The following is a 26,356-nucleotide window of genomic DNA, read 5'->3' as shown; positions in this document are numbered from 1 at the left end:
TGTCTTTTGTATTTCTTTTTCTGTGTTCCGTTCTGACCTTGCTGGCAACGATCGTCATCCCGGACTTTCTTCTGATAGTTGTTTCCGTGTTGGGATCGGCGAGGGGAGGGTATTCTTCATCCCGGGTACATGAACAGAAACACATAGTGGAGAGATATTCTCTTCTGACTAGTAGCCAAGAGGACTCGAAATTGAAAGCATTCGGTTCCAAGTCAGGAGTGCAGAACTGAAGTGCAAGAGTTTTGGATTCTTCGGGTACAATGGAGCGCCCTTATAGACCCCAACCCCAATATGTACGAGGTCTTCATAGCCACCGCCCCGGAAAATTCATGTCAGCCTTGCTTGCTCCCCGCCCAATATGATTGGCGGTTTCGTTCTCAACTAAAGCGGAATGACGACTGACGATCCCGCTCCCCCGATCGAGACTGCCATCGAGAACGCACATCTCCGAGTACAAGGTCTATTCTCGGAATATTCGAGTTAGTGAACTAGGCATCCATTTTGTTATGATAGAACATCCACAAAAAGATTCCGTTGATGCTGGAATCGATTGCTATAATTATCCCAAGCAAGGCAGCCTTCAGATGTTGCAACCGCAGATCTTAACTCCCTAAGGGCCGCGGCGCGGTGCCACAACCATGGTTCGAGATGCGGCTCAGGCGCTAGAAGGGTAATCTGCTGTATTTCGATGGGCATGTTGATATGACATTCCATCTGCCCTGCTTGCCACTTTGTGAGTGTTCTCGTAAGTCCAAGTGTAGCCAGACTGCCTCGACGGCGGTGAGACGTATGACTTTTGATTGCTGTTTGAATAACCTCCAAATTATAGCCGGGTGGTATGTCTCTTCCATTTGGAGCGTGTTCCGTCCCTAGTTTCGTTCCTCTGCAGATACTGGTGTGCGGAAGGCTTTTCCAACTATATGCACGGAGGTAGGCCAACCAAATAGCGGACTTGGAAATGAAAGTCCTCGTTACCCCGTACCCTATACGGTGGTCTTGCTTCGATATCTCGTGGCTGCGTGGTATTAGGTTTCCAAACCATACATTGTGAATGTTTATGGATCTATGGATCCATAAGCCGCTACGTTAGTACATTTCAAATGTATCACTCGCAAATACGGCAATAGCGAACTTATGCCTTCCATTTCGTGAGGTTGCTTCAAGTTAAGGAGCTGAGTCACAGCAGGGTGCAAAAGGATATCCTAGTCTCCTCCACGGAACCCTACCTAGACCGGATAAGTAGATGGTAGAGTCTATTGTCCTTAGAAGTGGTAAAGAACGCATCTTGGACAGCAGGTTCGTTGTCCTCATTCAATTTCATGAAGCACCAAAAAGAACTCGGGCCTAAGAAGAAATGAAGCTTGATTTTATATGGAATACCCTGTCGATATACTAGTAGTTATCTGAAGCCCATCAATCAATCTGAACCAACCCACAAAATCCCAGTCCCAATGGAAAATAAACATAAGCATAAGAATGACATACGAAAAGCCAGCCCATCCACAAAAAAGGTGATCAAATGCCATCACAAAGTCCCAAAGATACACCCAATGAAACTCCCAAACAAAAATATCCGCACCCAGGGATCAAAAGCAATGAAAGAATAAACACAAGTAAAAAGCAAAGACAACCAAAAGGCCCTTCAGCCTTTTTACATTCACCGCCTTTTCATCTGCATCTTTAAGATGCATCAATCCAAGGCCCCCATCCCATCCAAGTCACACCTGTATAGACCGAGACACCTATAGTCGACGGAGATAACAAGGCACAACAGGAGCTGCTCACACATGCATCTCGAGAAGCTGCATACTGTTCCACGGGATCCTCTCTCCGAGCAGGAGAATTTCACAGACGCGGCCACCCACACCAGCAGCGCCCGAATTATAAGACATCGGGACACCGGAAAGAGAAACACTGCCCTGTGGTTGGTGGGGCGGAGGAGCCAGACGGGAGTGCCAGTGTGCTGGGAAAGACCGGTGCCGGATATCTCAGAAAAGCCAGGATACTTGGGGCGATTCACGGTCGAAACCCGCGTCGAAGAAGTGGGACTGGGCCGGGAGAACGGGTATCAGATGCAGCCGGGGGGGTAGACCAGCAACGGCCGGTCGAGCATGCTACTCGGACTATTTGTCAGAGGCACAGCTAGGGGCTGCAAAACAGAGTTTGCATGTCTCTGGGTAGGAGCCGTGGTCCCGAGCCGTGGGGATTGTGGTTTGTGTCACGATATGGCTGGTGGTCACACAGGCCCATCTGAGGTGGCAAGGTAGCGGTGTTCCTGGGTCGAGTAGACCGGATCTAGCAGGGCAGAATGAATGCTAGTCATAGTCCAAGTTCCCCATCCGTCCTTTATTTTTTGAACCTCTTCTCTCCTCCTAAACTTCCTAAACTTCTTCCCGGTGGATCAGACGGTGAAGAAAGTGGTATGTAGCCCTGCAGCCGAGGAAACCGGAGAGAATATCTCGACCAGGGAATATCGTGCCGAGTTCGGAGGGATGAGGACGCAAAAGAGGAGGTTTTCGATGTGAGATGAGGTAGAGGTGCGTGTTGTTTTTCGCCTGCGTCGCGCATAGAACAAATGAGCGCAACCAGGACTCGTTGTGTTGCTGCGGGTCCACACAGGAAACGCACAGCAACAAGCGGGAAAAAGGAGGAGGTTTCGAAATAAGAAAAAAAAAATCTGCAGATGACGAAAATGAAACCCAAAAAAAATTGAAAATGGGGGAGAAAATTTGGAAAACTTGGCAGGTCACCACGAGCGCACCCACGGGGAGGAAAAAGATCACAGAGAAAGCCACCCAAAAACAAAAGAAAGATTTGGCGGGCTCTGAATCAAGTGAATCAGAGCCCGGTCCCCCGGCTATAGCCAGGTGAGGATGATTGAGGATACATCTGGCCAACATAGACGGTGGAGGCACGCGGTTGTTGGTTGAGGATTTTCAGAGCGACCTCGGCGGCATCTTCTTTGGCATTATTGATATACTGGCCATCGTACCAGTAACGGGCGGCGATATTCTGGCCTTGGACGGTCACGGTGCTTGACCAGGCAGTACGACCTCCTGCAATTTGACGCAAGGGTAATCAGCATCCGCTGTCAAGTTCGGAAGTAAAAGTCGGTGTACAGAGATTCGACTCCACAGAGACATCTCATGGAGACAGAAGAAATGAAGGGGAAAGGAAAAGAAAACGGGTAGGTACCTCGCCGATCGGAGACAATGTTGAAGACAGGGGGGGCTAATTTAGTGCGCCTGCAGTGTTCTTCACAGGTCAGCCCTCTCTCTTCCCCTTCCTCTTGGCTTCTGTGCCCGGAAACTTGTGCCAATGGCTTACCGGACAGCTGGTCTTGCCATGTAGGGCGACTGGCGCCATTGCCGGGGGGACTGTTAGACATAGACATGGTGGAATCGCGACTGATGTGATATACAACGTAACAAGGCCGAATGCTTGAGCCGAGGGTTTCCCAGATTCGAAACGATTGTAAGGGCTAGAGGTCGCGGTTCCTGGAGGCTTTCCAGGTTCTCGTGCTGGCCGTTTCTCAGGGCGAAAAGAATGGAGAAAGGAATCGACGTCCAATGAATCTTGCGCGACCTTTTTAAATGCCCCTCGTTGACATGGGAGGCGGGGAGTCATATAGACGGTGGGCCATATCTCCAAGGCCCCGAAAAAGCACAAAAAAAAAACAATTCTCGGAAATAACCCGTTCGAGCTACGATTTTATTTTGGATTTATTTTGGTATTTTATTTTGTGACAAACATGGAGCCTAACCGTCAAACCTAACTCGGGCTTATGCAGAACGGAAACAGCATCGGCAAAGTACCTCCTCCTTTCTTTCCCCCCTCCCTCCCTCTCCACCAAGCGGGACATGCGGATCATTTCTTGAGGCTGCAAGCTGGACCGGCCCGGCGCACGAAAACCCTTGAAGAAACGGTCAGGTCGCCCCTGCTCCAGCGTGAATTACAGGGTTTCCGAGGATTCATGATTCTCATTTTCATGACTCCGGTCCAGCTCAGAGGGAAGAGGGGGTAAGAGGGAAGGGGCAAGTTTTCCCAGTGGGATGGGGATTGGAGGAGGCCTTGAAGAACAACTCACAGCAACCCCACGTTGGTCCAGTTAATCTGATGTGCAGGGCTGCCCCTCTGGCCCTGTCCCTGCCTCATTCAAGAACCGTCAGGTCAAGGTTAACCAAAGCGCTGGAACGGGGCTTCTGGAACAGTATATGAAATGCATGCGCATGTAATGCATGTGGGATCTCTGCCCAAGCGGAGAAGGGCCTAGTGCTACTTCATGACGAATGTCAGATGCCCAAAGTACTGGAAGCTCAAAGTACTCTATCAATGCGAAAAATCGAGCACCGAATCGTAGCTCTCGAACTTATTGGGCCACACAGACGTGCACACATCTGGGACGCATTCGCATAGCGACAAACGCACCCGAGGCAACCTCGCCTCATATTAATCCAGCTGTGAAGCTCCCGGGCTCTCTTCTTCCTCTCCAGTTTCCGAGCCGGGCCCAAGACGGAGATGAGCCACAGGCCGGGCCGCTCTGCATGAACGCTACGGGACATCAGAAAAGCCATACAAAAAAAAAGCACAGCCATATCAAAGTATCAGAGAGTAAAAAAAGAACGGAACCGTCGATATCCCTGCTGCATTACTCGCATGACTTCGTTTTGCCCGTAGACCTATAGGAACCCTAGTTCGTGTCTACGCGCACCGGGGAACGACCAGTCAGAATGGCTCCTAAGTGGCGGGCGGTGGGTACCTCCTGTGCTTAACCAGGAGCATCCTAGAACGAAATTCTCAAATCCTCAAATCCTTAACCGCCCTGGCCCTGCAGCACAATCGCCCAGATCCAGAACACCTCATCACGACCACAAAAATGAGAAAAGAAAAAAATGAAGAAATAAAGATGAAAAGCAAGTAAAAGAGACAAAAAAAAAACAAAACCAAAAAAAAGAAAGAACTCACCCAAGGAACCGAAGCACACCTTCCAGCACCCTCCGCTGACCATGATTCGCCGCATCCCTTTCGCACGGAGTTGGGCACTCATACCTGCAGAGCACCGTTGGATCCATGGTTCACGACAATGCGGCTACAACTCGTGGCATTCCAAGCGCCCCCTGCCAGCGCCCTACCGGACTAAGCTAGAGAAGAAAAAAGCCAGGCCTACGACTGGCAGTACCTGGTCGAGAGAGGAAGAGGGCCAGAGCAGGGCAGCCCCCCGCAGGAAGTCAAAACAAGCTAAGCCTTTCCGAACACTAGCCTCGACACTGGAACGTTGGAACCATGGAACCAGACTCAGGCTAAACAGACGTACGTCTCAGGCCGCAATGGGGCCTCCCGCTTGGGCGCGATCGAAAAGATTCATTCGGAGCCAATCGATTGTCGAGGCTCAGTAATGAGCATGTGCTTTTAGCTTTGGTTTGTTTTGGTGGTTTGCTGTTAGCGCCCCTTTGACTGGCTGGCGCTGTTGCGGGTATGGTCCGAACTACATCACATACAGGGGAGAAAAAAACAGGGGGGGGTGTTCTGCACCGGATTGGGGGAGGGATGGGAGGAGAAAGAGGGAGCAGGTCCACTACAGCTTAGCTTGCGCAACCGGCAGGCAGTACGATCCGCTGAGCGGTCTTTTGTCGCCAAGGTGTGTTGCAACGTGAACTAGATGGGACTGGGCTGAATTGGATCCATGGAACACTTTGCCGCTTTACCACGAACCGACTCTCTTCGTATCACCGAGTGCTACGGAGTCGGTGAGGGTCCGGGATAGCTGAGGTAACAGCACAAATAAAAAAAAAAAGAAAAGTAAAGAAAAGCAAATACCTGGAGCTTCCTCGAAGCAGCGGTCAAGCTTACGATATGCATCGCTAGCAAGCGCAGAGGTATGTACCATGTATACGCAAAGCTGGCCGCCGAATAAGTTCCTATGTTGATAGGAAAGACCCAAAAAAGATAAAGAAAAAAAGATAGCAAGTTGTCAAATGCGCTTGTTCGTAAGCCACCTACATAACCAGTATTGAATGGGCCAGATGCAAAGAGATAAACGCCTAACGCCCTCCGAGCTTCCGCAACGAGCTATCCAATAGATGGCTGGGGTAAGAGTGCTTGGATCCCCTAAGGATCGAATTCTTGGCTGACAAGGTTGCTGAGCTATGATGCCGAGGAGGACAATGAGGTGGCGCGCCGCCACGAAGATGGTCTGGACCGAAAGAAAATCAGGAGGTAAGAGGTAAAACAGGGAAGAATGAAAAAAAAAAGAAAAGAAAAAAAGAAAACGAAAGTAAGAAAATAAATAAACATAAACAAACATGAAGCAAATAATGACATAACAACATTAATAAATCAAGATAAATACGGTTCTGTCGTGCTCATCAGGACTGTTAGATGCAATGCCACCCAAACAAAGGAAAAACCTCGAGCTCAGCTCATGCATTCAGGTTCTCGGTCTAGGCAGACCCCCTCCGCTGAAGCACCTCGCCGATCAATCGACGAGGGCCCATGCGTTCCAACCCCCCTAGTCAAGGAGTTGGCGGGTAGCATCCATGGAATGCGGCGCTCATGATGCCAGCGGCGTCGAATACAATCGTCGACTAGAGCCACTAAACCAGTGGCGACAATAACGCTGTGACAAATCCTCGTTAGCCTATGGACCTGTATCCACTGTGACATGCAGCTGGATAGGGAAAGGAAAAAGTGGGGTTTTAAAGAGGAGAAGGTGGATTAGGGATGGACCGAGGAATAAGGTGGGGAGGCGAGAAGGACAGGGGTCATCTTGGCGAGCAGACGGTGGGATTGGGGAATTGGAGGAAGAGCAAATCATCTCGGAACACAAATTACTTACTCGGCGATGTCAGGCATCCGCTCGTACACGGACACATCGCTGATCCACAGCGAACAAGGCGGCACCCAGCCGCCCTTACTCTCTTCCTCCACCGCCTCCAGCGGTGTCAATATCTCCGGCATAAGATGCGCGATCGTCTTCGAGGACCGCGTATCAACGAGATAGTACGACACCTCGCGCAGGTCGCCTTCTTTCCGAGTATCGCGGCGCCATTGGTACTTCGTTGACCAGTACTCATACTCATAGCGCTTCGAGGAGCCCGGCCCCCGGCGCCGCAACTCGACATGCGCATAGTTCGAAAACTCCATTGTGATGGTGTCTTCGAGTGGTCTGTCTTTCTCGCCATCCTCCTCGTCGAAGTCGGCCGGGGAGTCGGGTCTGTTCTGGGATCTGCCTACAGAAAACCCCGAGTCGTGGCGCTTCAGCTCGGCGAGTGGCGATGGCGTGTGGGCGCTCGAGGCATGTCTGAACCCGGCTAGGACGGTACTCCATGATTTACGACGCAGCATCGGCCGCCGCGAGTTGGAGACCTCTTTGCGCGAGGAATGGCAGATCTCGCGACCTGAGTCGCGGCAGTAGCGGCGGAGCGAGAATTTGCGGGAGAAAAGATCATGCATGCGCAGATGGAAAAGAATGACGTCTTGCTGGTAGCCTGCGCGGCGGGGGACGACGGTGTCCACGCGCAGATTCATGTTGCCGTCGAGAGTGGTGTCATCGTGGCGGATAAGAAGCCTTCTTGAAGAAGGGAAGAGCGTGGCGAAGGAAGACGGGGTGGAAGCAAGAGCGTCTGTTGGGAAGAATTCTTGCCGGTCGACTACCTCGTACAGAGGCTCTTCGGCCAATTCGGCCTCCGCCGCAGCCGCAGCCATCGAGCGGGTGGTGGAAGCATAAGTTGAGACGGAGGTGCGGGATTCGCATTCGTCTTGGCGGTCATTCTCATCGCCATAATCGTAGTCATCGTCATACTCTATGTCGATATCATCGTAGTCGTTGTAGTCATGATGGTAGTCATCTTCATAATCGTCATACTCAGTCCAATGATCGCGATGTTTGGCCGGAGTGGTACGATTGCTCACCACCGTCGGCGCCGTGCTTTTCGACCGGGCTGAAGCATTGGTGTCTGTTGAGCTGGAGCTGCCTCCATTAGGCATGCGTTCGTGGCATGATTTGTACGAACCCATCCCTCCGGGGAATCTCTAGATCCCGGTCGCGATGTAGATGTGAAGGAGGCGGAACTGTGGAAACTATCCTTGCCCCGCTTTCCACCGGCGACTACAGATGAATTGCAGGTCGAGATGTAAATAGAACCACCTTTTTGCCGCCGCTAAAACAGGGGGGTCGAGACGTTAAGAGTTGTTTCAACAGCTCCCCAGGCTACCCGGTCTTAAGACAGGACAGTCAAAAGATCATGGTGCATTGGAGGCCCTGAGTATGGAGAATGGCACGACAAGAGATTCCTCGGGGAGGGGGGGGGGGACAAGGGGACAATCTCCACGGAAAATCAAGGGTCAGGGGGAGGCGTTCACAATCATATGACAAGGAAAATCGGGCGAGAGAGATGTATAAGATAACGGGCAATAAGGCTAGGGAGACAGAAAGGGAAATAAATGCCTCGTGGCCAGCAAGGACGGTAAGACAGTGGGAACCGGAGACACGGAGGGGGGCCAAGGTATCCTCAGATCAAATCTAAGAATGAGGCAAGGAATGTCTCTTCGTCATTTGAAGTTTGGGTTGTTTTAGGCCGGAGATCGACCAACCCATAGTCCCCCCTAGTGTGATGGCAATCACCGGGAAGAGCGCAGCTGTCTACTCGAGCGAAAAGAAAATACACGTTGTACAGGCAACACTTCAGGCTGCCGCACGAATCAACTGGAGTAACCGAGCAAAGTGGGAACCGTGCTGCCTCACGGCGTGAGCAAGCGACCTGCGTTTGGGGACAAAACGAATGCCCGAAAGCGCTCGAATTCCCAAATCAAGGCGAGTCTAGCAAAAGCAAAAGGGTCGAAGCTACGGGTTTCTCTGGTGTGTCAGTGCTTGATTTGCTGGCGAACCCCCTCAGGCCCTCTTGGGGGTGATGGGTGTGCTTCGCCCCCCACTCGTGCGAGCCACTCATGACCCCCGCGTCTGCCCAGGCTGGAATCCATCGCGTTCTAGGCACGTCCGGTTGATCTTGACTGGTCCTACTGTGGTTTTCCCCCCTCTTCCATGTCCTACCAGTTCAGGGATTATGTCACTTGGGGCGACGTCGCAGTTCCTGTAGCAGCGTCCATGCGTGTTTCGAATCGAACAGGCCAATAAGAGAGAGCCTGCAGTGCGTGAGCCGATTGAAAAAGGCCGTTGAGTCGCGCGATGCGCGAGATGCGCGTCTGGTTAGCAAGGATGTGCAAAGGATCAGATAGTTAGCGTAGGGTGAGATACACTAATGTTTTTTTTTTCTGATAAGTTGCCGATCCTATGGACTGGTCCAGGGGATTCAGGGTCCATGGTTCGTGCTTGGATCCGTGGTGGGGGCGAGCCTGATCTGCCCAAATTCAGGACATTCGGGCTGCGATGGCACACCTATGCCATCTGTCGTAATATCGAATTCCATTGTCTTAGAGAAACCGCTTGCTGGTTCCAAGTCTTCGACGATGTGCAGGCTTGGCTCTCATTCCTGACGCTTAATAGTGACGACATAAGACGCGGGTTGTGCACGGGGCTTATATAGAAATCCTGGACGAAAGCATTCCTAACGTTAGGAGAATACAACCGCGCGAACAGGGACGAAACGCCTGACCGCCAGTTCAGAGGCGACGAGCTCGGGCATCAAATGACATCGAGCTGCCGCTACCGCGATGCGACTATTCAAGTTCTCCGGTCGGCCACTACGAATGATCCAATGAAATGCCTGATAAGGAGAGTATATAAAAATCACGTCCGTTCCGAAAAACGGCCAGCCCCAATAGGTCATTACAAAAGCCCCATGGAAGAGCCCACCATCAAGGTGGAATAGAAAAAGAAAATGGAAAAAAGAAGAAAAGAAAAAAAAAACCACAGCATCCCAACTAATATGTACAGATGCTCTATGGTCTAGACCTGGGCATAGAGGGGTTGAGGAAGCTCCTCGCCCGGGTGGATGAAGTCCTCGGCACGACAAGCGTGCGTAACGAGCCCAGCTCGACTACCTGGAGCCGGGGGACGAAAGCCAACATAAGCTTCTCGGCGAGCAGGTTCACCAACAGTGACGGACCAGGTATGCAAGCCATAGTATGAGGCAATGGAGTGTACAAGCCAGCGGCTGTTATATGGTCACTAAAGAGGCTAACCAAAAGATTGCACGGATACTCACCCGAACGCAGCCGTGCGGTCATCAACAAGGCTTTCAAATACCATCTTCTCGCCGTCGCGCTCATCATGGAGGCTCAGCTCCTCGCGCATTTGCTGCAGTCTCTGCTTCCGCCCCGGAGAGTCATGCATCTGCCCATTGCGACCAACGAAGACAATCTCGTCCTCGGAGTCACTAGGTGAAGACTCTGGGGCATCTTGCAGACCATCGGCCCGAAGATAAAGCTGCTTGTCGTTCCATTTAAGGATGAAAACCCGGATCTCGTCTTCCAGGTCTTGAAGCATACCGCGGGCAGCTCGGGCATGCTTCAATCTGGACCGAAGCTCCTTGGGCACCCTGTGCTTCTCCGCTGCAGCTTTCTCGGCATGAACCCGCGCGGCGTGGCGATCAGCCACCTTGGCATAATGGACATCCCATAGGGGCGCCAGGTAGTATGGCATAGGATCATGGCGGGTATATGTTGGCTGGATATCCCAATCCATAGGGGCTGGCGGCTCCGCCCATGGGTTATGCAGGAGACGGTCTTGCATAGGGTTAGTATTCGATCATCCTATCAAAGCCAAGCCCCCTTATCGGTCTGCATTTCTGGCTGGGTTCAGGGGGGACACACCATTCTCCCAACGCTGTCGCCGGCGGCTGCCATCTTTGCCCTTGAGGAGAGCCTCGCGTCGCTTCAGACTATCTCGCCGAAGCGGTTCTCTGCGGCGGAAGCTGACCGTTGGCGCAGAGGTCTCTCCGGAAGTGGCGAGAACCTTGACTCGGGGAGCGGGAGCCGCAGCGGGTTCATCGTCCAGAGGGATCGATAGCGAAACAGTTGTGCCACGTAGGGGAGCTGAGCGCGTTGGGCGAGACGGTGTGGCGGGCGCGGAGCCGGCGTGGTTCGATTCGGAGAGGGACAGATCCTCGAGCGACGCGGCCGCTTGTTCCGTCCAGGCCGAGATAGCCATAGCCTGACGTGGCGACAGGCCTCCTTGCGTAGGCTCCGGGTGTAACTTGGGATGGATAGCCATGAGGTATAGAGGTAGAAAAATAAGATGAAATGAGATGAGGCACTCTCTATACGAGCAAGCAGACCAGGGAACCCCGATCACGAAGGACGTCAGGGCAGATAACCAGATAACCAGATAACGACTCGCGACAGCACGGGACACAGGCTGGTCGTTGATTGGTGGAATGGTGGGCCAGCAGTAGCAACCCTAACCCTGATTTCTGTCTTGGGTAACCGCGGTCCGATGGGAAATCACGTGAGGAATACCAATCAAGGCAGCATTGGGTCCTCGCGCTTTGGCGGCACTTATACCGCGAAGTCGAGCCCCAGTTCTACTAGTGCAACTCATCGACCTTCAGGATGTGAGTCACGGGGATCCGAGCTGAGCCGAGAAAGTGGAGTAGTTTCTCCGCTCGATCTTCCAATCCCCGCCCGCAATTTATGGCACCCTCTTGATACAGCCATGACGGGCTATGACTCCTCCTGGGAGAAAATGTAGGGATAACCTGTAAACACCGTGAAGTATCTCTATCACGTGTACGATAGAGATGAATACAAGGATGCCGTAAAATGTCATTGACAATGCTCGCCTTCCCAGTCCCTAGCAAGGGGCAGTCGTAGATAACCAGTGGACGAGGCTCGCTATTAATAACCCCAAACTTAGCGCGGGGTCCAAAAAGGTCAGAAAATAGCGGCCTTGGCGACCCTGATTCCCATCCCAAGGCGCGTGAGAATCGACTAGCTCCGCCCTGAAAAACTCAGCTCTTTAGGCCCTGCATTTCTTCCTTATATATATCCGGTTGAGGCAAGACCTCCCATCCTATCCCGTTTTGTATTCTTATTATTTCTGCAGCCATGAAGTTCCTTGCTCCCCTGGCGCTGAGCGCACCATTAACCATTCTCGCGGCCGTCATCCCGCAGGAGCCTCTGGGCCCTTCAATCGTCCAGAACACCCAGCAGCCCAAATGGCTGATTGAGCTGGCCCCCTACACCACCCGCTGGGTGACCGAAGAAGAGAAATGGGCGCTGAAGCTCGTGAGTCACCCTCTCTGTTTGCCTCTGTATTTAATGGTGCGCACCAGCTAAATGTCTACACAGGACGGCGTCAACTTCCTCGACGTCACTGATGAATTCCAATCCGGCCACTACGGCACGCTGCATACCCAGCGTATCGTTCACTACCCCGGCGAGATGATCCACCAGAAGGAAATCGAGCCGCTGCTCAACAATCTGTCCACGGACAACATGAAGAAAAACCTTGAGCATTTCACCTCCTACCACACCCGCTACTACAAGTCCTCGACTGGTATCCAGTCTGCGGAATGGCTTCTGGGCCAGGTCAGCGATATCCTGCAAGAATCGGGCGCAGCCGCCCACGGCGCGACCGCTGAACGCTTCGAGCACTCCTGGGGCCAGTTCAGCATCATTGCGCGCATCCCAGGCCAATCGAACAACACGGTCGTGCTGGGCGCTCACCAGGACAGCATCAATCTGTTTCTGCCATCGATTCTGGCTGCGCCGGGCGCGGATGACGACGGCAGTGGCACAGTGACTATCCTTGAATCTCTTCGGGCCCTGCTGCGGTCCGAGGCGATCGCTTCGGGTGAGGCGCAGAACACCATCGAGTTCCACTGGTACTCGGCCGAGGAGGGCGGTCTGCTGGGCTCTCAGGCTATCTACTCTAAGTACAAGAAGGACCACCGGGACATTATGGCGATGCTTCAGCAAGACATGACTGGGTATGTTCAGGGCACGCTGGATGCGGGCCTGAAGGAGTCTGTGGGCGTCATTGTGGACTATGTTGATCAGGGTCTTACCTCTTTCATTAAGGAGGTCATCACCACAGTAAGCTATTCCGTCTGGTTTTGTACTTACAGCGCAACCAAGTTTTATTAACATACCTTAGTACTGTGACATTCCTTACGTGGAAACCAAGTGCGGCTACGCCTGCTCCGACCACGCCTCAGCCAGCCGGTTTGGATACCCATCGGCTTTCGTGATCGAGTCGCAGTTTGAGAACTCGGACAAGAAAATCCACAGCACGGATGACTTGATCAAGTACCTCAGCTTCGATCACATGAAACAGCATGCGAAGATGAGCTTGGCGTTTGCATACGAGCTTGCATACGCCCCCTTCTAACGTGACCTCTTAATAAGTTTTACGATGGCGTCTCACTCTTGCGTTTCTTTCTGGCGTTCGCGAGATATACCTTGGGCATTTTCACTTTCGGGGAACGACAGTCATCATATCGTCGCTGGTTTGGCATGATGAGTGTCTGGGCAAGGTCCTTAAATCCACTACATATGTCTTTCGAATTATTTCATCGTAGCAGGTTAGAAAGCAAAGTAGTTCAGAGTAAATGACGCATGACGTACCTTGTGCACACCGCCCGCAAGACTCAGAGCGGGACTTCGAAAATATATTCGAGAACCTTGGAAGGTGGACCCCACGCCACATCGAGCACACCGAGATCTCACAAAGAAAATCGGTCGAGCAGGCCTCTCCCCGATCTTTAATCTTTCGGCTGCCAAACACCAACCTGATTCCCCCACATCCCAGAAAAGTTCTAAAATACGACCAATTGCCGAAAATGAGCTCGAAAACCTACACCAAAGAGCTCCATCTCGCCAGCCTCGCCGTGCAACGAGCCGCCCTCCTCACAAAACAACTGCTGTCAGTTGTTGACAAAGGCTCTCTCGACAAAAGCGACTCATCCCCCGTCACAATCGCCGATTTTGCTGCCCAGGCCTCTATCATCGCTGCAATCCACCACACCTTCCCAGATGACGACATTGTCGGTGAAGAAGACAGCTCCGCCCTTCGCACGAACCCCGCTCTGCTCGAACGCACCTGGGAACTCGCTACTTCAGTTCACCTCGATGATCCGGCGAGTGAAGCCCTGCTGTACACGCCTACTTCCCGCGAGGAGCTCCTGGACCTGATTGACCTCGGCGCGACTGGGGAGTGCCGGCCGGGCAAACGGGCATGGACGCTTGACCCTGTGGACGGGACGGCGACATATATGCGGGGCCAGCAGTATGTTGTCTGTTTGTCGCTGGTTGAGGACGGAGGGCAAAAGGTCGGAGTGTTAGGCTGTCCGAACCTGGATCTTTCGAGCGGGCGGGTTGCGGAGGAATTGGTTGATAGCGAGGGATACGGGCAGCTGCTTACTACTGTGAAGAGTGAGGGAGCATGGATTGCGCCGCTGGGGTCGGGAGCGTTGCTTGAGGGCCGGGCGCTGGACCGGGTGGAGCAGATTGAGGAGGGAAGCGAGGTGAAACTTGTTGACACACGGGAGGCATCATCGCAGAACCTGGAGGCTCATGAGAGGATTGCGGGGGTTTTGGGGTGCCCATGGCCGAATCCTGTGGATCTATGGTCTGCGCAGATGCGGTACGTTGCGATTGCGGTGCGCGGGGGTTGTAATGCGTTTATCAAAGTGCCGCGCAAGGATCACTATCGGTCCAAAATCTGGGATCATTCGGGGGGTATGTTGCTGGTGTCGGAGCTCGGCTGCTTGGTGACAGACCTGGATGGTCGGCCGGTGGATTGTGGCTTGGGCAGGACGTTGGCGGATTGTCATGGGATGGTTGTGGCGCCGGCTTCAATTCATGGGCGGATATTGGAGGCTGTCAAGGTCGCACGACAGTAGATGATGTGTGACGGCGCGTTGTATATGGACGCGAATGCCATGGCACACGAACACAGGCTGACGGATTGGCAGATTCGTATCATGAAGCAGGGCGAGCTTCAGGCATATTCTACTTAAAGAATGTTTTGATACCCTTGTGTAGTTAGACAGCTTGGACTACATCGAACCGAGTCCAGTGTTTGATTGGTTCAGTCTTTTTCTATTCTTTTACATCTTACCCAAGCTGATTGGGCCCATGCCTAGACTCCCAAGGTTTACTTGTACAAGGGATGTGGCACTGGCCGCCTGCCCCGCGTTGTCGCAACTCTTAGGGTTTTGGATGCCGCATATGGAAAATGGAGTTCCCAACTCGGGCTTTGGAAATGGCTCTGGTCCTTATGGATGGCAGTGTCCGTCGTAAATCTTTTTCAATTCAGCCATGGAACCATGGGTGCATTGCCCCAACGGGGATGATAGCTGCAAAAAGTAACCCCAGGTTGATCATCAAACCACGATCCGTGCGCGCCGATCGTCCAGTGGCGCCATTCAAGTTGAAGTTGCATCGTAGCACCTGCTCGTGCCAACCGCCCCCCTGCGCTGCCTGTGGGTTTGCGCTGTCCGTAGTTTCATTTTGTAGCTTCACTCAGCATCCGGTCGCATCCCATGAATCTCATATTCATAGATATTCGAGTTTGGGATCTCGAAGGAATAGCTCTGACCCATGTCATCAAGGTGTCGCATGACCGCGGGAGCTCGGGAGCAGGTTTTGTCGATAAGATAAAAGCTTGACATCATTTTGCGGTGTCGCGCTGCCTGCAGCCGGACGCCACTGCGGCCGCACGTTTCTAACTGGCGGAACCTCCATTGGGCTATGCGGGGCGCGCAAGCAACTTGCTGGTTTATATAGTCTGGGTTGTACGCTCGTCATTCCCCCTCCTCGTGGGGACTTTAGCTGCTAGACACCATGCCTTACTATAATCCTTTCTCCCGCCGGGAGACTCACAACGCCAACGCTCTGAATACCTACCGGGTGCTCGTGCCTCTGACTTGGGCTCTGGTCGTCATCGTCGGCATTTATTACTCACTGCACTCGCCGGACGATGTGAAGAAGAGCAAGAAGATTTGGAAGAATGCCAAGAAGCACCCCACTCCCTTCACCCAAGACAACACGATCACCGGCGTCTACTGGTGAGGCATTCTGTATCTTCAAGAGAAAAGATTCAAAATTAACGCATGCGTCAGGATTCTTCTGTTACTCTCTCAGATCAGCTATGTTTGGCACCTCTTCCACAAGGACACCGTCTTGGTGTCATCAGCTGCCAATGTCGCCGGCCACTTCATCTTGCACAACCTGTTCACCTTTGCGTGGGTGATGCTGTGGACCCGCAACTATTTCTGGTGGGCAGAGATCATCTTGATCGCCCACTTCATCAACCAGACCATTGCGTACTGGCGCCACAGCCGTCTCCCCGCATTCGTACACTTTCCCGCTGTCGCGGGCCCCTACGCCTGGACCTTGACCGCGCTGTTCTGGAACGGTGCCGTCGCAGTGGGGAGCCATAAGCTGCCTGGCCGCATCCTGGCCAATATCTTCATCTGGGTCATCCTATTCGTCGGCTTGACCAAGATCTTTGCCCGAAATGACTATATCCTCGGTTACAGCTTGAGCTTCCTCACACTGTGTAAGTTACTCATACTCCAGCCGATGGGAGTTTTGTGTTGTGCCGGTAGAACATCTGCTAACGATCCGCAGCTCTCGCCGTCAAGCAATTCGCTATCAAGATCATTGGTCTGCAGTGGATCTTTGCTTTCGTCATCTTTGCGATATTCCTGCTGTCCTCCTTCTGGATCTCGACTACCACATATACTGGCCGCGATAGTCTATTCCGTCGCATTGCGCATCCTGAATCTAGCGATCGCGAGCGTGAGCCTCTGCTCCGCGATGGGGCTTAAATGGGACACGAAGTGGATCGAAACCTGGGAATCTACTGAGAGGGGTAAAGCTTACGGCAGGCGAACGCAAATCGAGGGAGGGAGACATTGCGTTGCCTTGCTAGATAGGAATCGAGTGGAGGATCCGACCGGACATTTTGAACCTCTTCTGGTTTAGGGCTGGGTTATGACTATTGAAATTGAGGAAATTGGCTGCAACGCCGTCGAGGTAGTTAGCATTATAATGACTTTATTTCCTCGTAATACCCTGGCGTAAGGGAGTGCTACTGTTATCACGACCGAGTTTCTGAATCCAATATACTGTCGTTGCCATCCGAAAATATATCTGCAGAACTCGGGCGGGTCCCCCACGGATCTTCAGTATCGATAAGATAGTAGACATCTGCAGGCCTAAATGGCTAGTAAAAATCCATGAATTCGCCATTTCGAATGTTTCATTTGTCCTGCGATACTAGGGGTTTGCTATGGAGTGTAGAAACGAATATTAATAGCAGCCGCTTGGTTTAATGCATGGGGTGCATGGGACTGAAACGGGATCGAGGATCGGCTCATGGAGGGAAAGCTGGCGTTGCTGTGGAAACGGCTCCACCTCCACTTGTTGATCGAAGAACCCGTCCAGCCTCAGCGTCTCTCCTTCCAACGTTCTATCGTTTGGCATTTTGTGTAATTGTCTCTAACCTCGTTCCCAAAGTTGTGAGTTTACCCGCATTCCTCGACGGTGCATTCACATTCCATTCGAAGTAATTCCTAACCTTTTGTCAATCTGACAGGCCTACCGAATCCACTCAGTGCCGGCACTGGGAAGCTGCCATAGGACCTATTGTACAACCGCTAAGAACAAAAAAGTATTATGAGAGATTGAGCTACGAGACACATTCCGAACGTCATGCACCGTCACCCGCCGTCGACCTACGGGGACGAGCCCCCGGCGTACATTGACGAGACCTCGTCCTTCCTTGACGATGCTTCTCCCTCTCGACAGAACGGCTCGACCATGCGCCTGTTACCTACGAGCAGTGAAGACTATACTGATCTGGGCGGTAGCCCGACCTCGTCTCACTACCAACCAGAATACCCTGATGCAAGCCCGTAAGTCTTCTTTATGATTCATAACTGCAACCTTATTTCCCAGACACATTCCTGTTGTCACCCCTGTGATAACCACATGCACCCCTTGCCTGTCTGAATACCCCTTAGAGAGCACAAATTGTACCTTGCAAGAGTACCTTGCAGTACTTGGTTGGCTGTCTGAGACCTTGTGTTTCTGATTGGTTTGAGGCGTGCTTGGTGAACCTGGGCAATTTCATGTCGGATCGGCAGTAAACAATACTTTGCTGGTACTTGTTTACCGCAGGCCGAGCATTGATTTCATCAACAGCGAACGCCGTGGCTCACACTCATACCCACAATGGACTATCCAGCGCGGCCACGTACTAATATTCGAACGCGTAACAGAACAAGACAAGAAGCTGGCTACGATGCTCGATTCTACCAAGTTCCCAGCGCGATCTCGCCGTCTCGTCCATCTTCGAGCTTAGGAACGGCACCAAACATCCCACCTCCTACGGCGAGCTTGGCAGATACTTCTGTTTACCCGTCCATTCCCCCAAGAACCGGCTCACCAACTCGCCCATGGAGTCCTGGACATGTTCGCCCACCGTCTGTCTCTAGCGTTGGCTACGAAAGACCTGATATCAATGGAAGCCCGCGACCTGGTACTCCGAGCTCGCGCTATGGAGGTAGCCCCCGACGCCCTTTGCCCCCCAGCTCCGCTCTTTTCAGGGCCTGCTCCATCATCAATGGCGGAATCTAGCATCGATATCGGAGATGGTGCTAGTGGAGACGATCCGTTTGTCAGTGGCCCTCGCTCCGTCCATCACACTTCGCGTAGCAGCGTTCGATCTTTCATGAGCGAAACCTCAACCGTCATGGGCGATGAGAAAGATGAGATGGAAAAGGTCTACCTGGAAGATGAAGACGAAGCGGGCAACATGGTGGACCCGAATCTTCACTACGGCCCAGCCCCCGACAAGCAGACTCGCCGCGGTGTTCGCCAAGCTCAGATGGCCAAGAAAGAAGTTCAATTGATCAATGGTGAACTTATTCTGGAGTGCAAGATTCCCACGATCCTCCACAGTTTCCTTCCCCGCCGGGACGAGCGCGAGTTTACTCATATGCGATACACTGCCGTGACCTCCGACCCCGATGACTTTGGCGCCCGCGGCTATAAGCTTCGCCAGCAGATTGGCTCCACGACTCGCGAGACCGAACTCTTCATTTGTGTTACCATGTACAACGAAGATGAAGTCGGCTTCACCCGTACCATGCACGGTATCATGCGCAATATCAGCCACTTGACATCGCGCACGAAGTCCCGTACATGGGGTAAAGACGGATGGAAGAAAATTGTGGTCTGCATCATTGCTGACGGCCGTAAAAAGGTCCACCCTCGAACCCTGAACGCCCTTGCTGCTCTTGGTGTGTATCAGGAGGGTATTGCGAAGAACGTCGTCAACCAGAAAGAAGTCCAGGCCCACGTCTACGAGTACACCACTCAAGTCTCGTTAGATGATGACCTCAAATTCAAGGGTGCGGAGAAGGGTATTGTCCCTTGCCAAGTGATCTTCTGTCTGAAGGAACACAATAAGAAGAAGTTGAACTCCCACCGATGGTTCTTCAATGCCTTCGGTCGAGCCCTACAGCCTAACATCTGTGTTCTTCTTGATGTCGGTACCAAGCCTGATCCTACTGCCTTGTACCATTTGTGGAAAGCCTTCGACCAGGACTCCAATGTGGCTGGTGCTGCCGGTGAAATCAAGGCTGCGAAAGGTAAAAGCTGGATGGGGCTGCTCAATCCTCTCGTCGCATCTCAAAACTTCGAGTACAAGATGTCCAACATCCTGGACAAGCCGCTCGAGTCTGTATTTGGTTACATTACTGTGTTGCCTGGTGCTTTAAGTGCCTACCGATTCTTCGCCTTGCAGAACGACGCTGATGGCAATGGTCCCTTGAACCAGTATTTCAAGGGTGAGACTCTTCACGGTCAAGATGCCGATGTGTTCACTGCCAACATGTACCTCGCTGAAGACCGTATTCTTTGCTGGGAGCTCGTGGCAAAACGTGAAGAGAGGTGGGTGCTGAAGTTTGTCAAGAGTGCTGTGGGTGAGACTGACGTGCCTGATGCCATTCCCGAATTCATCTCGCAACGTCGTCGTTGGCTCAACGGTGCATTCTTCGCGGCAGTCTACTCCAACTTTAATGCTGCACAGATCTGGAAGACCGACCATACGATCGGCCGAAAGATCCTGCTTAACATTGAGTTTGTGTACCAATTCTTCAACCTTTTGTTCACCTACTTCGGACTTGCGAACTTTTACTTGGCTTTCTACTTCATTGCTGGCTCATTGACGGACGACAAGATCGATCCATTTGGCCATCACATGGGCAAATACATCTTCATTGTACTCCGATATGCTTGTATCGTGGTTATGTGCCTGCAGTTTATCATCTCCCTCGGGAACCGACCGCAAGGTGCCAAGAACCTTTACCTCACTGGTATCATTGTCTACAGTGTCATTATGGCCTACACCATCTTTTGTACCCTCTATCTGGTGGTTATGGAGATGATGTCGCGCTTCGGACACGGGAAGAGCGAGATGCACGTAAGCGACACCTTGTTGATCAACATTGTGATTTCCATGTTGTCAACAGTCGGCTTGTACTTCTACATCTCCATTCTCTACCTCGACCCGTGGCACATGATCACATCGTCGCTGCAATATTTTCTCCTCATGCCGAGTTACATCTGCACATTGCAAGTTTATGCTTTCTGTAACACTCACGATGTTACCTGGGGTACGAAGGGCGACAACTCCATCAATACCGATCTGGGAACTGCAAAGGTGATCAACGGATCTACCGTTCTGATCGACATGCCGTCTGAGCAGCTGGACATCGATAGTGGATACGACGCCGCGCTCCGCAACCTCCGCGACCGCCTCGAAGTTCCCACTCCACCTCCCAGCGAGTCTCAAATGCAGGAAGACTACTACAAAGCCGTGCGAACCTACATGGTGTCTATCTGGATGGTGGCAAACCTTATTCTGGCCATGGCCGTCTCTGAAGTCTACGGGGTTGATCATGGTGGCACAAACATCTACCTCCTGATCATCCTGTGGTCCGTCGCTGGTCTCGCTATCATCCGCGCAGTTGGTTCCACCGCCTACGCCATCTTGCATCTTCTGCACAAGATTGTCGAAACAAAAACCAAGTTCGATGCAGGCAACCTCACCAACTTCGCTCCCAGCTCCTATGGTGGAAGTAGCCTCGGCACAAGCTCTGAGAACGGCTCTTCACGGCCCATCCGCTATAATGGTGGCCCTAGCATGAAGGACCGGGTCAATGAGGCGCGGTGGGCTGTCGGGCGGACCTTGGGGAAGGCCATGTTCTGGCGGAAGTAGCCTATTAATACTTTTCTTTGCTTGCTTTTCCTTTTACCTGTTTTGTATCCGGCGTCGAGATGATTCCTCTGGAGTTCCCTTTTTGTGATGGAGATCTTTCACACGATAGTTCTCAACCTTGTTATGTGTCTATGCTAGGAGATGAATGTACTTATGCGCTTTGTCTTGAAATGAATACCTTTCGGGGATGACTGATATCCTTTCCCAACTCTACCTAGATGTACTGGCATATTCAGGTCCGTTTCGCGGGCTACCTGATGGAAGAGAGCTTGAACATGTAGTCCTATTTGCAGAAGGCTTGGGCTAAGACTTTGGTCTCAGGAGAAAAGTGCAATGAGAAGAACCTATAATCAATGTGCCGTTTTTGGCAGCTACACAATCGGGCCAATGAGAAACAGGAAGACAAAGAACCTTCTCATCATTCAAAGCCACCCACCGGCCATCATGCATTGAGAATCCACAAGCAGATCTCGATGACTTATAGTAGCCAGACGGCCTCCATTTCGCCAGATCCAGAGTTCCAAGATGCGTGTGCAAACAGGAATCATCGCCTGAGAAGAATACAAACTTCTTTGTATTGAGAGCTCCTTTGATTATATGCAGCAAAGTGCCCGTAGTCGTATCCCACAATTCGACCCGTACATCCCCTCCCATTCGTGCGATTGAAGTAGCGAGGGCTACAAATGTGCCGTCTTGCGAGTATGATATAGCTTTTTGGAAGCGATTTGGGCCTCTCTTGCTGAATGGGAGTATTTTGAAATCTGCCTCTTTCCCAAGCTTAACCGTCACTAGGCTCTCGCACAGTGCTATCGCTAAATGATCTCCAAGAGGAGAAAAGACGGCAGTGATAACGTGGTCGCTTGGGTCGCGGCAAGCGCAATTTCCAGAAATCAGAGGGGTGATGTCGATGTCTTCAAGTTGTCGAGTCCATGTGGTTGTTTCCCACACAAAGACCTTGTAGGGTCCATTGTCATCATTGGAGTCGCTCAATACCATGAACGTTTGACCGCGATCTGTCCATTTGATAGCAAGGATACCTAGAGATGGATCGTCGAGGTTGATTACGAGTTTGCCTGTCATAATATTCCAGATTCGAACTTTGGCGGCCGAGGCCGAGGCCAAAAGGGGCGCATGTGGTGCGAAATCCATGAAAGAGGCGTGGCTTGAGTGCCCAACCAGGATATGCGTGAGGCGGCTTGCTGTTGCATCCCATATTCCTATCGTTCCATCTGAGAACGCAGATGCAGCAAAGAGCCCACTAGGAGACACATCGACCTTCAAGACTCTTCGCGTGAATCGGTCGACATCGGTGGAGAGAAAGCTTTTTGTACTCCAGAGTAGGATGTCTTTGTCAGACGATCCTGTCGCTAAAGTGCGACCTGAACGTGAGAATGACAAGGCAGTCACTGGTCTGGTATGTCCTGGGATAGACTTTGGAATGCGAAGAACAGGCACGTCCCAGATAGTCAAGCCCCCTAGGATATCTGAAGTTGCTAAGTGTCCGACGGGAGAGATGTCAAACCGAAAATGAGGCATGGATCTCAATCGAGACCGCACAGAGTTTGTGGCCAAGTCCCATACGGTGATACCCCCCGATCTAGATAACTCGACGACCAAGAATGTAGCATCGGAAGAAAGCCGCATACAAGAAACAGGAAATTCAAATACTCCTGCAGTGCCTTCCAAAGACCATGTGTGTGTATTCCAGATTTGAACGGTTCTGTTGCTACAGCTCAGGGCCATTAATCTCCCATCTTGTGAGAATGCAAGTGGCCCCTCAAAAGATCCGTCAAGAACTATCTGCGATGAATTTTCTTTGATGCTGTACAGTGTGATGGCCCTATTTGAGCTCCAAACTACTTCTTGCCGATTTGGGACGAATGCTGCTTCAGGTTCATCCATGTCTGATATTGGATTGCTGGACATTTCTTGTACGTCCCCCGTTGCGACGTCCAACAGAAACACGCCGTAATTCTCTGATGTAGAATAAGAGGTTGAGCTCAACTCTGAATCATTTCTCCAAGAGAAATCAATGAACGCCACTGACTTTCCATCTGGAGAGAACGATAAAGACCTAGCCCCGGCCAGTGTCTCAACCGATTGGCGTAAGGTACCTGTATTGACATCCCAGATATTGATCGTCCCATCAGAGGAGGAAGACGCAATCAATCGCTCATCGGCAGAGAACACCAATGAAGATATCAGGCCAGAGTGGCCTTCCAGTTTTCGCAAAACAATCCCCGAGATGTTTGGGCCATCAATCAACACGTTCCAGTCAGGGAATTCATGTTTGAAACTTTGGCACACCAAGGATGTCGCGGGTGAAAATAGAAGACCCGAGAAGTAGACTTGGAGAGGCCATTTATTGCATATTTGCCAGTTCATGTTCACAAACAACTTGGCATCATGAAGGAATTCTCCTAGAAGAGCAGCATTCTCGCTGTTGATGGTCTCCTCTAATTGATCCAGGACGATAATGATATCTGATGTCAATCCTAAAATACTCATTGCTTCCACCCAATATAAGAAATACCTTTGGAGGAATGATGTTGCTGTGGAAATCAGCGATGTGGGCATGGAGCTTTGTAAAAGATGCCTGGCCCAAAAACGACAGGAATACTGTAATTCTCGAGGAATACACTGTTCTATCTTCTTGGGATCGAGATCTTTGCGTTGAGCTGCTGGATCTTGCAGATTGCAAATGTCTCGCCTCAACTTGGTGCATATGGAAATGCACTTCACTGCGATTTGGTGATGGGTTTCTTTGTCATCGACCCAAAATGGGGTCCTATCGCGGATCTCGGGATCAAGTAGAAAGTCTCGAAAGGAGAGATGGAAGGGTCGAATAGGGCTCGACTCGTCGTGTGGAATGTATATGACCGAGTGCAGTGCATTCAGTCTCATACGAAATACCCTCTCGGGTATATCAAGAAGCCTTGAGAGAGCTTGTATGGGCAATGGGTCTTCAAGCATCACGATCCCGCCAATTATCTCTCGAAATTCTCGGATCATCTGCTCTTCCTTTCTATTGCTGCGGGCTTGTAGTTTGAGTATGCGACTGAAAATTGGTAAGTACGTCGCGACCAGCTGCGATCCTTCGCAACGGTCACTTATAATCTCGGTCAGATTATCGACTGGATCGCTGTAGGGGTCTTCCACAACACGGCACACGGTCGCAGCAAATATGAAAAGAGGAACAGATATTTTCACAATAGACTCAATCTCCTCGGCTGGAGGCCAATCGACTGGGAGCGCTCTTTCTTGCCGAATGATTGCAAGACGGTGATTCAGATAGAGCGAAATATCCTTTGCTGTCACAGCTTCGGGGACCTCATGGAGTATCAGGTCTTCATATTCTGCCTCTATCTGCTGGAACCCCAGACGGATCGGCAACTCAGGGCGACTTGTTAGGAGAATTCTTACATTGACGTATGAAGTCTTTTGTAGTCGGGGCAGCAGGTGCAGAATAGCTCGCACGTCCTCGTCTTTTTCGCACTCGTCCAAGGCATCGAGGACAACCGCTATCGTGAGAGCACCACCAGTAGTACTGGTGGCATGCGCGCTCAATGCGAGGAGGGGATCAAGAAGTAACTTTTCAAATTGCTCCCGTAGCGCCTTGAACGCTACATCCGGATCTGCCTTTGTTGCTTTCTCAAGCTCAGGAGCCAGCGCTGGCACTTTCAGGGCTAGCTGTCTTGCCAGGGTTGGGAAAAGCCTTAGAGCACTACCCCGATCGCCCTCGCCCCTTTTGAAAAAGAAGCTTGCTCCTAAGATCCCCTTCTCTTTCAGGGCGTATGCTACAGTCCGAGCTATTGTTGATTTTCCCGTCCCCGCCATTCCGTTCAGCCAGAATAGAGTCTTCCCCCCCGGCGACGAGGCCCATGTCATGATACGCTGGAGTAGCTCGGTCCTCGTTCCTGGCAGACATCGCTCCTCATGCTGGTCCACATATGATTCAAATTCAGCTCCATATGCAACCGGTAGCTTGTCGAGAACATCCTGATTCGAATAGAAATGGTTCGTAGTTACCGAGCCGTGGTTGACTCCCACTTGGACTCCCTCGTTGGTCCCAAAGGATATGCTTGCTGCCATGGTTACACCATAGAAGCCACAAGTGCTAGGGCCTGTGGCCGCCGTGCTCTTGGCTTGCAACAGGATCAGCTTTCAGTAGACCTGAAGCACCTTTCCAGTGTCAGCGCAGCTGGATGCCCCGCGCCGGGAAATCTATTGCCCGGATCTCACCAACAGACTATACTTGCCCATGTTCCATTAGCATGGGTACGTGTTGAACCCAAGTCCGTGGAAGCCATGCTTCGCGATTCCATCTGGTCTCGAATTTTGGTAGAACTTCCATGAGCTGCATCTCTCGATCTAACCAGCCCGATCGCCGATCTTGGAAGATCGTGGGGTTGATGAAGCTTACCAACCGACCGTTTCCCAAATGCTCATCATATGGTGCAATTCTATGCGTTCTGCACACCCGCCCAAACGGGACAGACTTAAATGTAGCATAAGAACCTGCGAAATCGAGGCCTAGAATGACAGCCCCTGCCGCTAGCAACGGTCACTTTTCCACCCGCAATTTCCACCACCTCGCCGCCACCAATAGTCAACCCGAGGTCCCTGCTACATAATATAAGTTTAGCTCCAATTGCTCCCTTCATAAGTGCTTTGAATCTAGGGCTCTCCTGTATAACATGATCGGAAGAACAGCTATTCTGATTCAGACCGTTTCATTTCTTTTGATACTAGTGCAAATCCCACGCAAGGGTGTAACTGGCAATTCATCTATTGCTGGCCACAGGTTCGAAAGTGTCTGAGAGCATCTGAGATGACTTTAAAAAAAAAAAAACAAAAAGCAAAAATAGAATTGGCTATACTTACGCTACGGATGGGCCCAATTCGGCGCTTATGACTGGCGATAGCTCTAACAGGACTAGCGCGCAAAGCTTACTGAGCTGCTTTAAGGTGACACGCTTATAGTAAGGAAAGGGACTAATTGGCCGGACGAACACCAAGACGATGAATAGATAAGCACAAGGTACCAGAAATTACCTTTCACACGTGATCCAAGGGCTTCAAAAGTCGATCGTCACGGCTACCTCTAATGCCACAGGCGCCCCGTACTTATCGGCTCGGGCGCGTATCTCCTGATAAGCCATA

General features: G+C 51.6%; 9 protein-coding genes across 9 annotated transcripts; 5 read left to right on the top strand and 4 right to left on the bottom strand.

The window, feature by feature from the left end:
- Nucleotides 1-1,787: 1,787 nt before the first annotated feature.
- On the top strand, nucleotides 1,788-2,090 carry N7468_006704 (uncharacterized protein; the record flags this gene model as incomplete). Its single annotated transcript, XM_058476000.1, has 1 exon — nucleotides 1,788-2,090. The coding sequence occupies one exon, from the start codon at nucleotides 1,788-1,790 to the stop codon at nucleotides 2,088-2,090; it is 303 nt and encodes a 100-aa protein (XP_058328890.1).
- A 748-nt stretch (nucleotides 2,091-2,838) lies between these two features.
- On the bottom strand, nucleotides 2,839-3,394 carry N7468_006703 (uncharacterized protein; the record flags this gene model as incomplete). The annotated part of the gene is made up of 2 exons (XM_058475999.1): nucleotides 2,839-3,056; nucleotides 3,196-3,394. The coding sequence occupies 2 exons, from the start codon at nucleotides 3,392-3,394 to the stop codon at nucleotides 2,839-2,841; spliced, it is 417 nt and encodes a 138-aa protein (XP_058328889.1).
- A 3,437-nt stretch (nucleotides 3,395-6,831) lies between these two features.
- On the bottom strand, nucleotides 6,832-7,986 carry N7468_006702 (uncharacterized protein; the record flags this gene model as incomplete). The annotated part of the gene is made up of 1 exon (XM_058475998.1): nucleotides 6,832-7,986. The coding sequence occupies one exon, from the start codon at nucleotides 7,984-7,986 to the stop codon at nucleotides 6,832-6,834; it is 1,155 nt and encodes a 384-aa protein (XP_058328888.1).
- A 1,918-nt stretch (nucleotides 7,987-9,904) lies between these two features.
- Nucleotides 9,905-11,170, bottom strand: N7468_006701 (uncharacterized protein; the record flags this gene model as incomplete). Its single annotated transcript, XM_058475997.1, has 3 exons — nucleotides 9,905-10,112; nucleotides 10,164-10,683; nucleotides 10,771-11,170. 3 exons carry the CDS (start codon nucleotides 11,168-11,170, stop codon nucleotides 9,905-9,907), a joined length of 1,128 nt encoding a protein of 375 aa, XP_058328887.1.
- An 833-nt stretch (nucleotides 11,171-12,003) lies between these two features.
- lap1 (putative aminopeptidase) lies at nucleotides 12,004-13,288 on the top strand (the record flags this gene model as incomplete). The annotated part of the gene is made up of 3 exons (XM_058475996.1): nucleotides 12,004-12,183; nucleotides 12,247-12,993; nucleotides 13,055-13,288. 3 exons carry the CDS (start codon nucleotides 12,004-12,006, stop codon nucleotides 13,286-13,288), a joined length of 1,161 nt encoding a protein of 386 aa, XP_058328886.1.
- A 451-nt stretch (nucleotides 13,289-13,739) lies between these two features.
- N7468_006699 (inositol monophosphatase family protein) lies at nucleotides 13,740-14,801 on the top strand (the record flags this gene model as incomplete). Its single annotated transcript, XM_058475995.1, has 1 exon — nucleotides 13,740-14,801. The coding sequence occupies one exon, from the start codon at nucleotides 13,740-13,742 to the stop codon at nucleotides 14,799-14,801; it is 1,062 nt and encodes a 353-aa protein (XP_058328885.1).
- Nucleotides 14,802-15,744: 943 nt separating this feature from the next.
- On the top strand, nucleotides 15,745-16,733 carry N7468_006698 (DUF1774 domain-containing protein; the record flags this gene model as incomplete). Its single annotated transcript, XM_058475994.1, has 3 exons — nucleotides 15,745-15,968; nucleotides 16,023-16,462; nucleotides 16,534-16,733. The coding sequence occupies 3 exons, from the start codon at nucleotides 15,745-15,747 to the stop codon at nucleotides 16,731-16,733; spliced, it is 864 nt and encodes a 287-aa protein (XP_058328884.1).
- Nucleotides 16,734-17,619: 886 nt separating this feature from the next.
- Nucleotides 17,620-21,193, top strand: chsB (chitin synthase class II; the record flags this gene model as incomplete). Its single annotated transcript, XM_058475993.1, has 3 exons — nucleotides 17,620-17,822; nucleotides 18,189-18,448; nucleotides 18,516-21,193. 3 exons carry the CDS (start codon nucleotides 17,620-17,622, stop codon nucleotides 21,191-21,193), a joined length of 3,141 nt encoding a protein of 1,046 aa, XP_058328883.1.
- Nucleotides 21,194-21,496: 303 nt separating this feature from the next.
- N7468_006696 (WD40 repeat domain-containing protein) lies at nucleotides 21,497-25,285 on the bottom strand (the record flags this gene model as incomplete). Its single annotated transcript, XM_058475992.1, has 1 exon — nucleotides 21,497-25,285. The coding sequence occupies one exon, from the start codon at nucleotides 25,283-25,285 to the stop codon at nucleotides 21,497-21,499; it is 3,789 nt and encodes a 1,262-aa protein (XP_058328882.1).
- Nucleotides 25,286-26,356: the final 1,071 nt, after the last annotated feature.

This window comes from Penicillium chermesinum (genome assembly GCF_028974085.1).
Source record: "Penicillium chermesinum strain IBT 19713 chromosome Unknown utg000005l:1.0-4115287.0:1.0-4118363.0, whole genome shotgun sequence".
NCBI lineage: Eukaryota > Fungi > Ascomycota > Eurotiomycetes > Eurotiales > Aspergillaceae > Penicillium > Penicillium chermesinum.
Note: the sequence above shows the minus strand (reverse complement) of the source record. Positions and strands in the feature narration are given on the sequence as shown.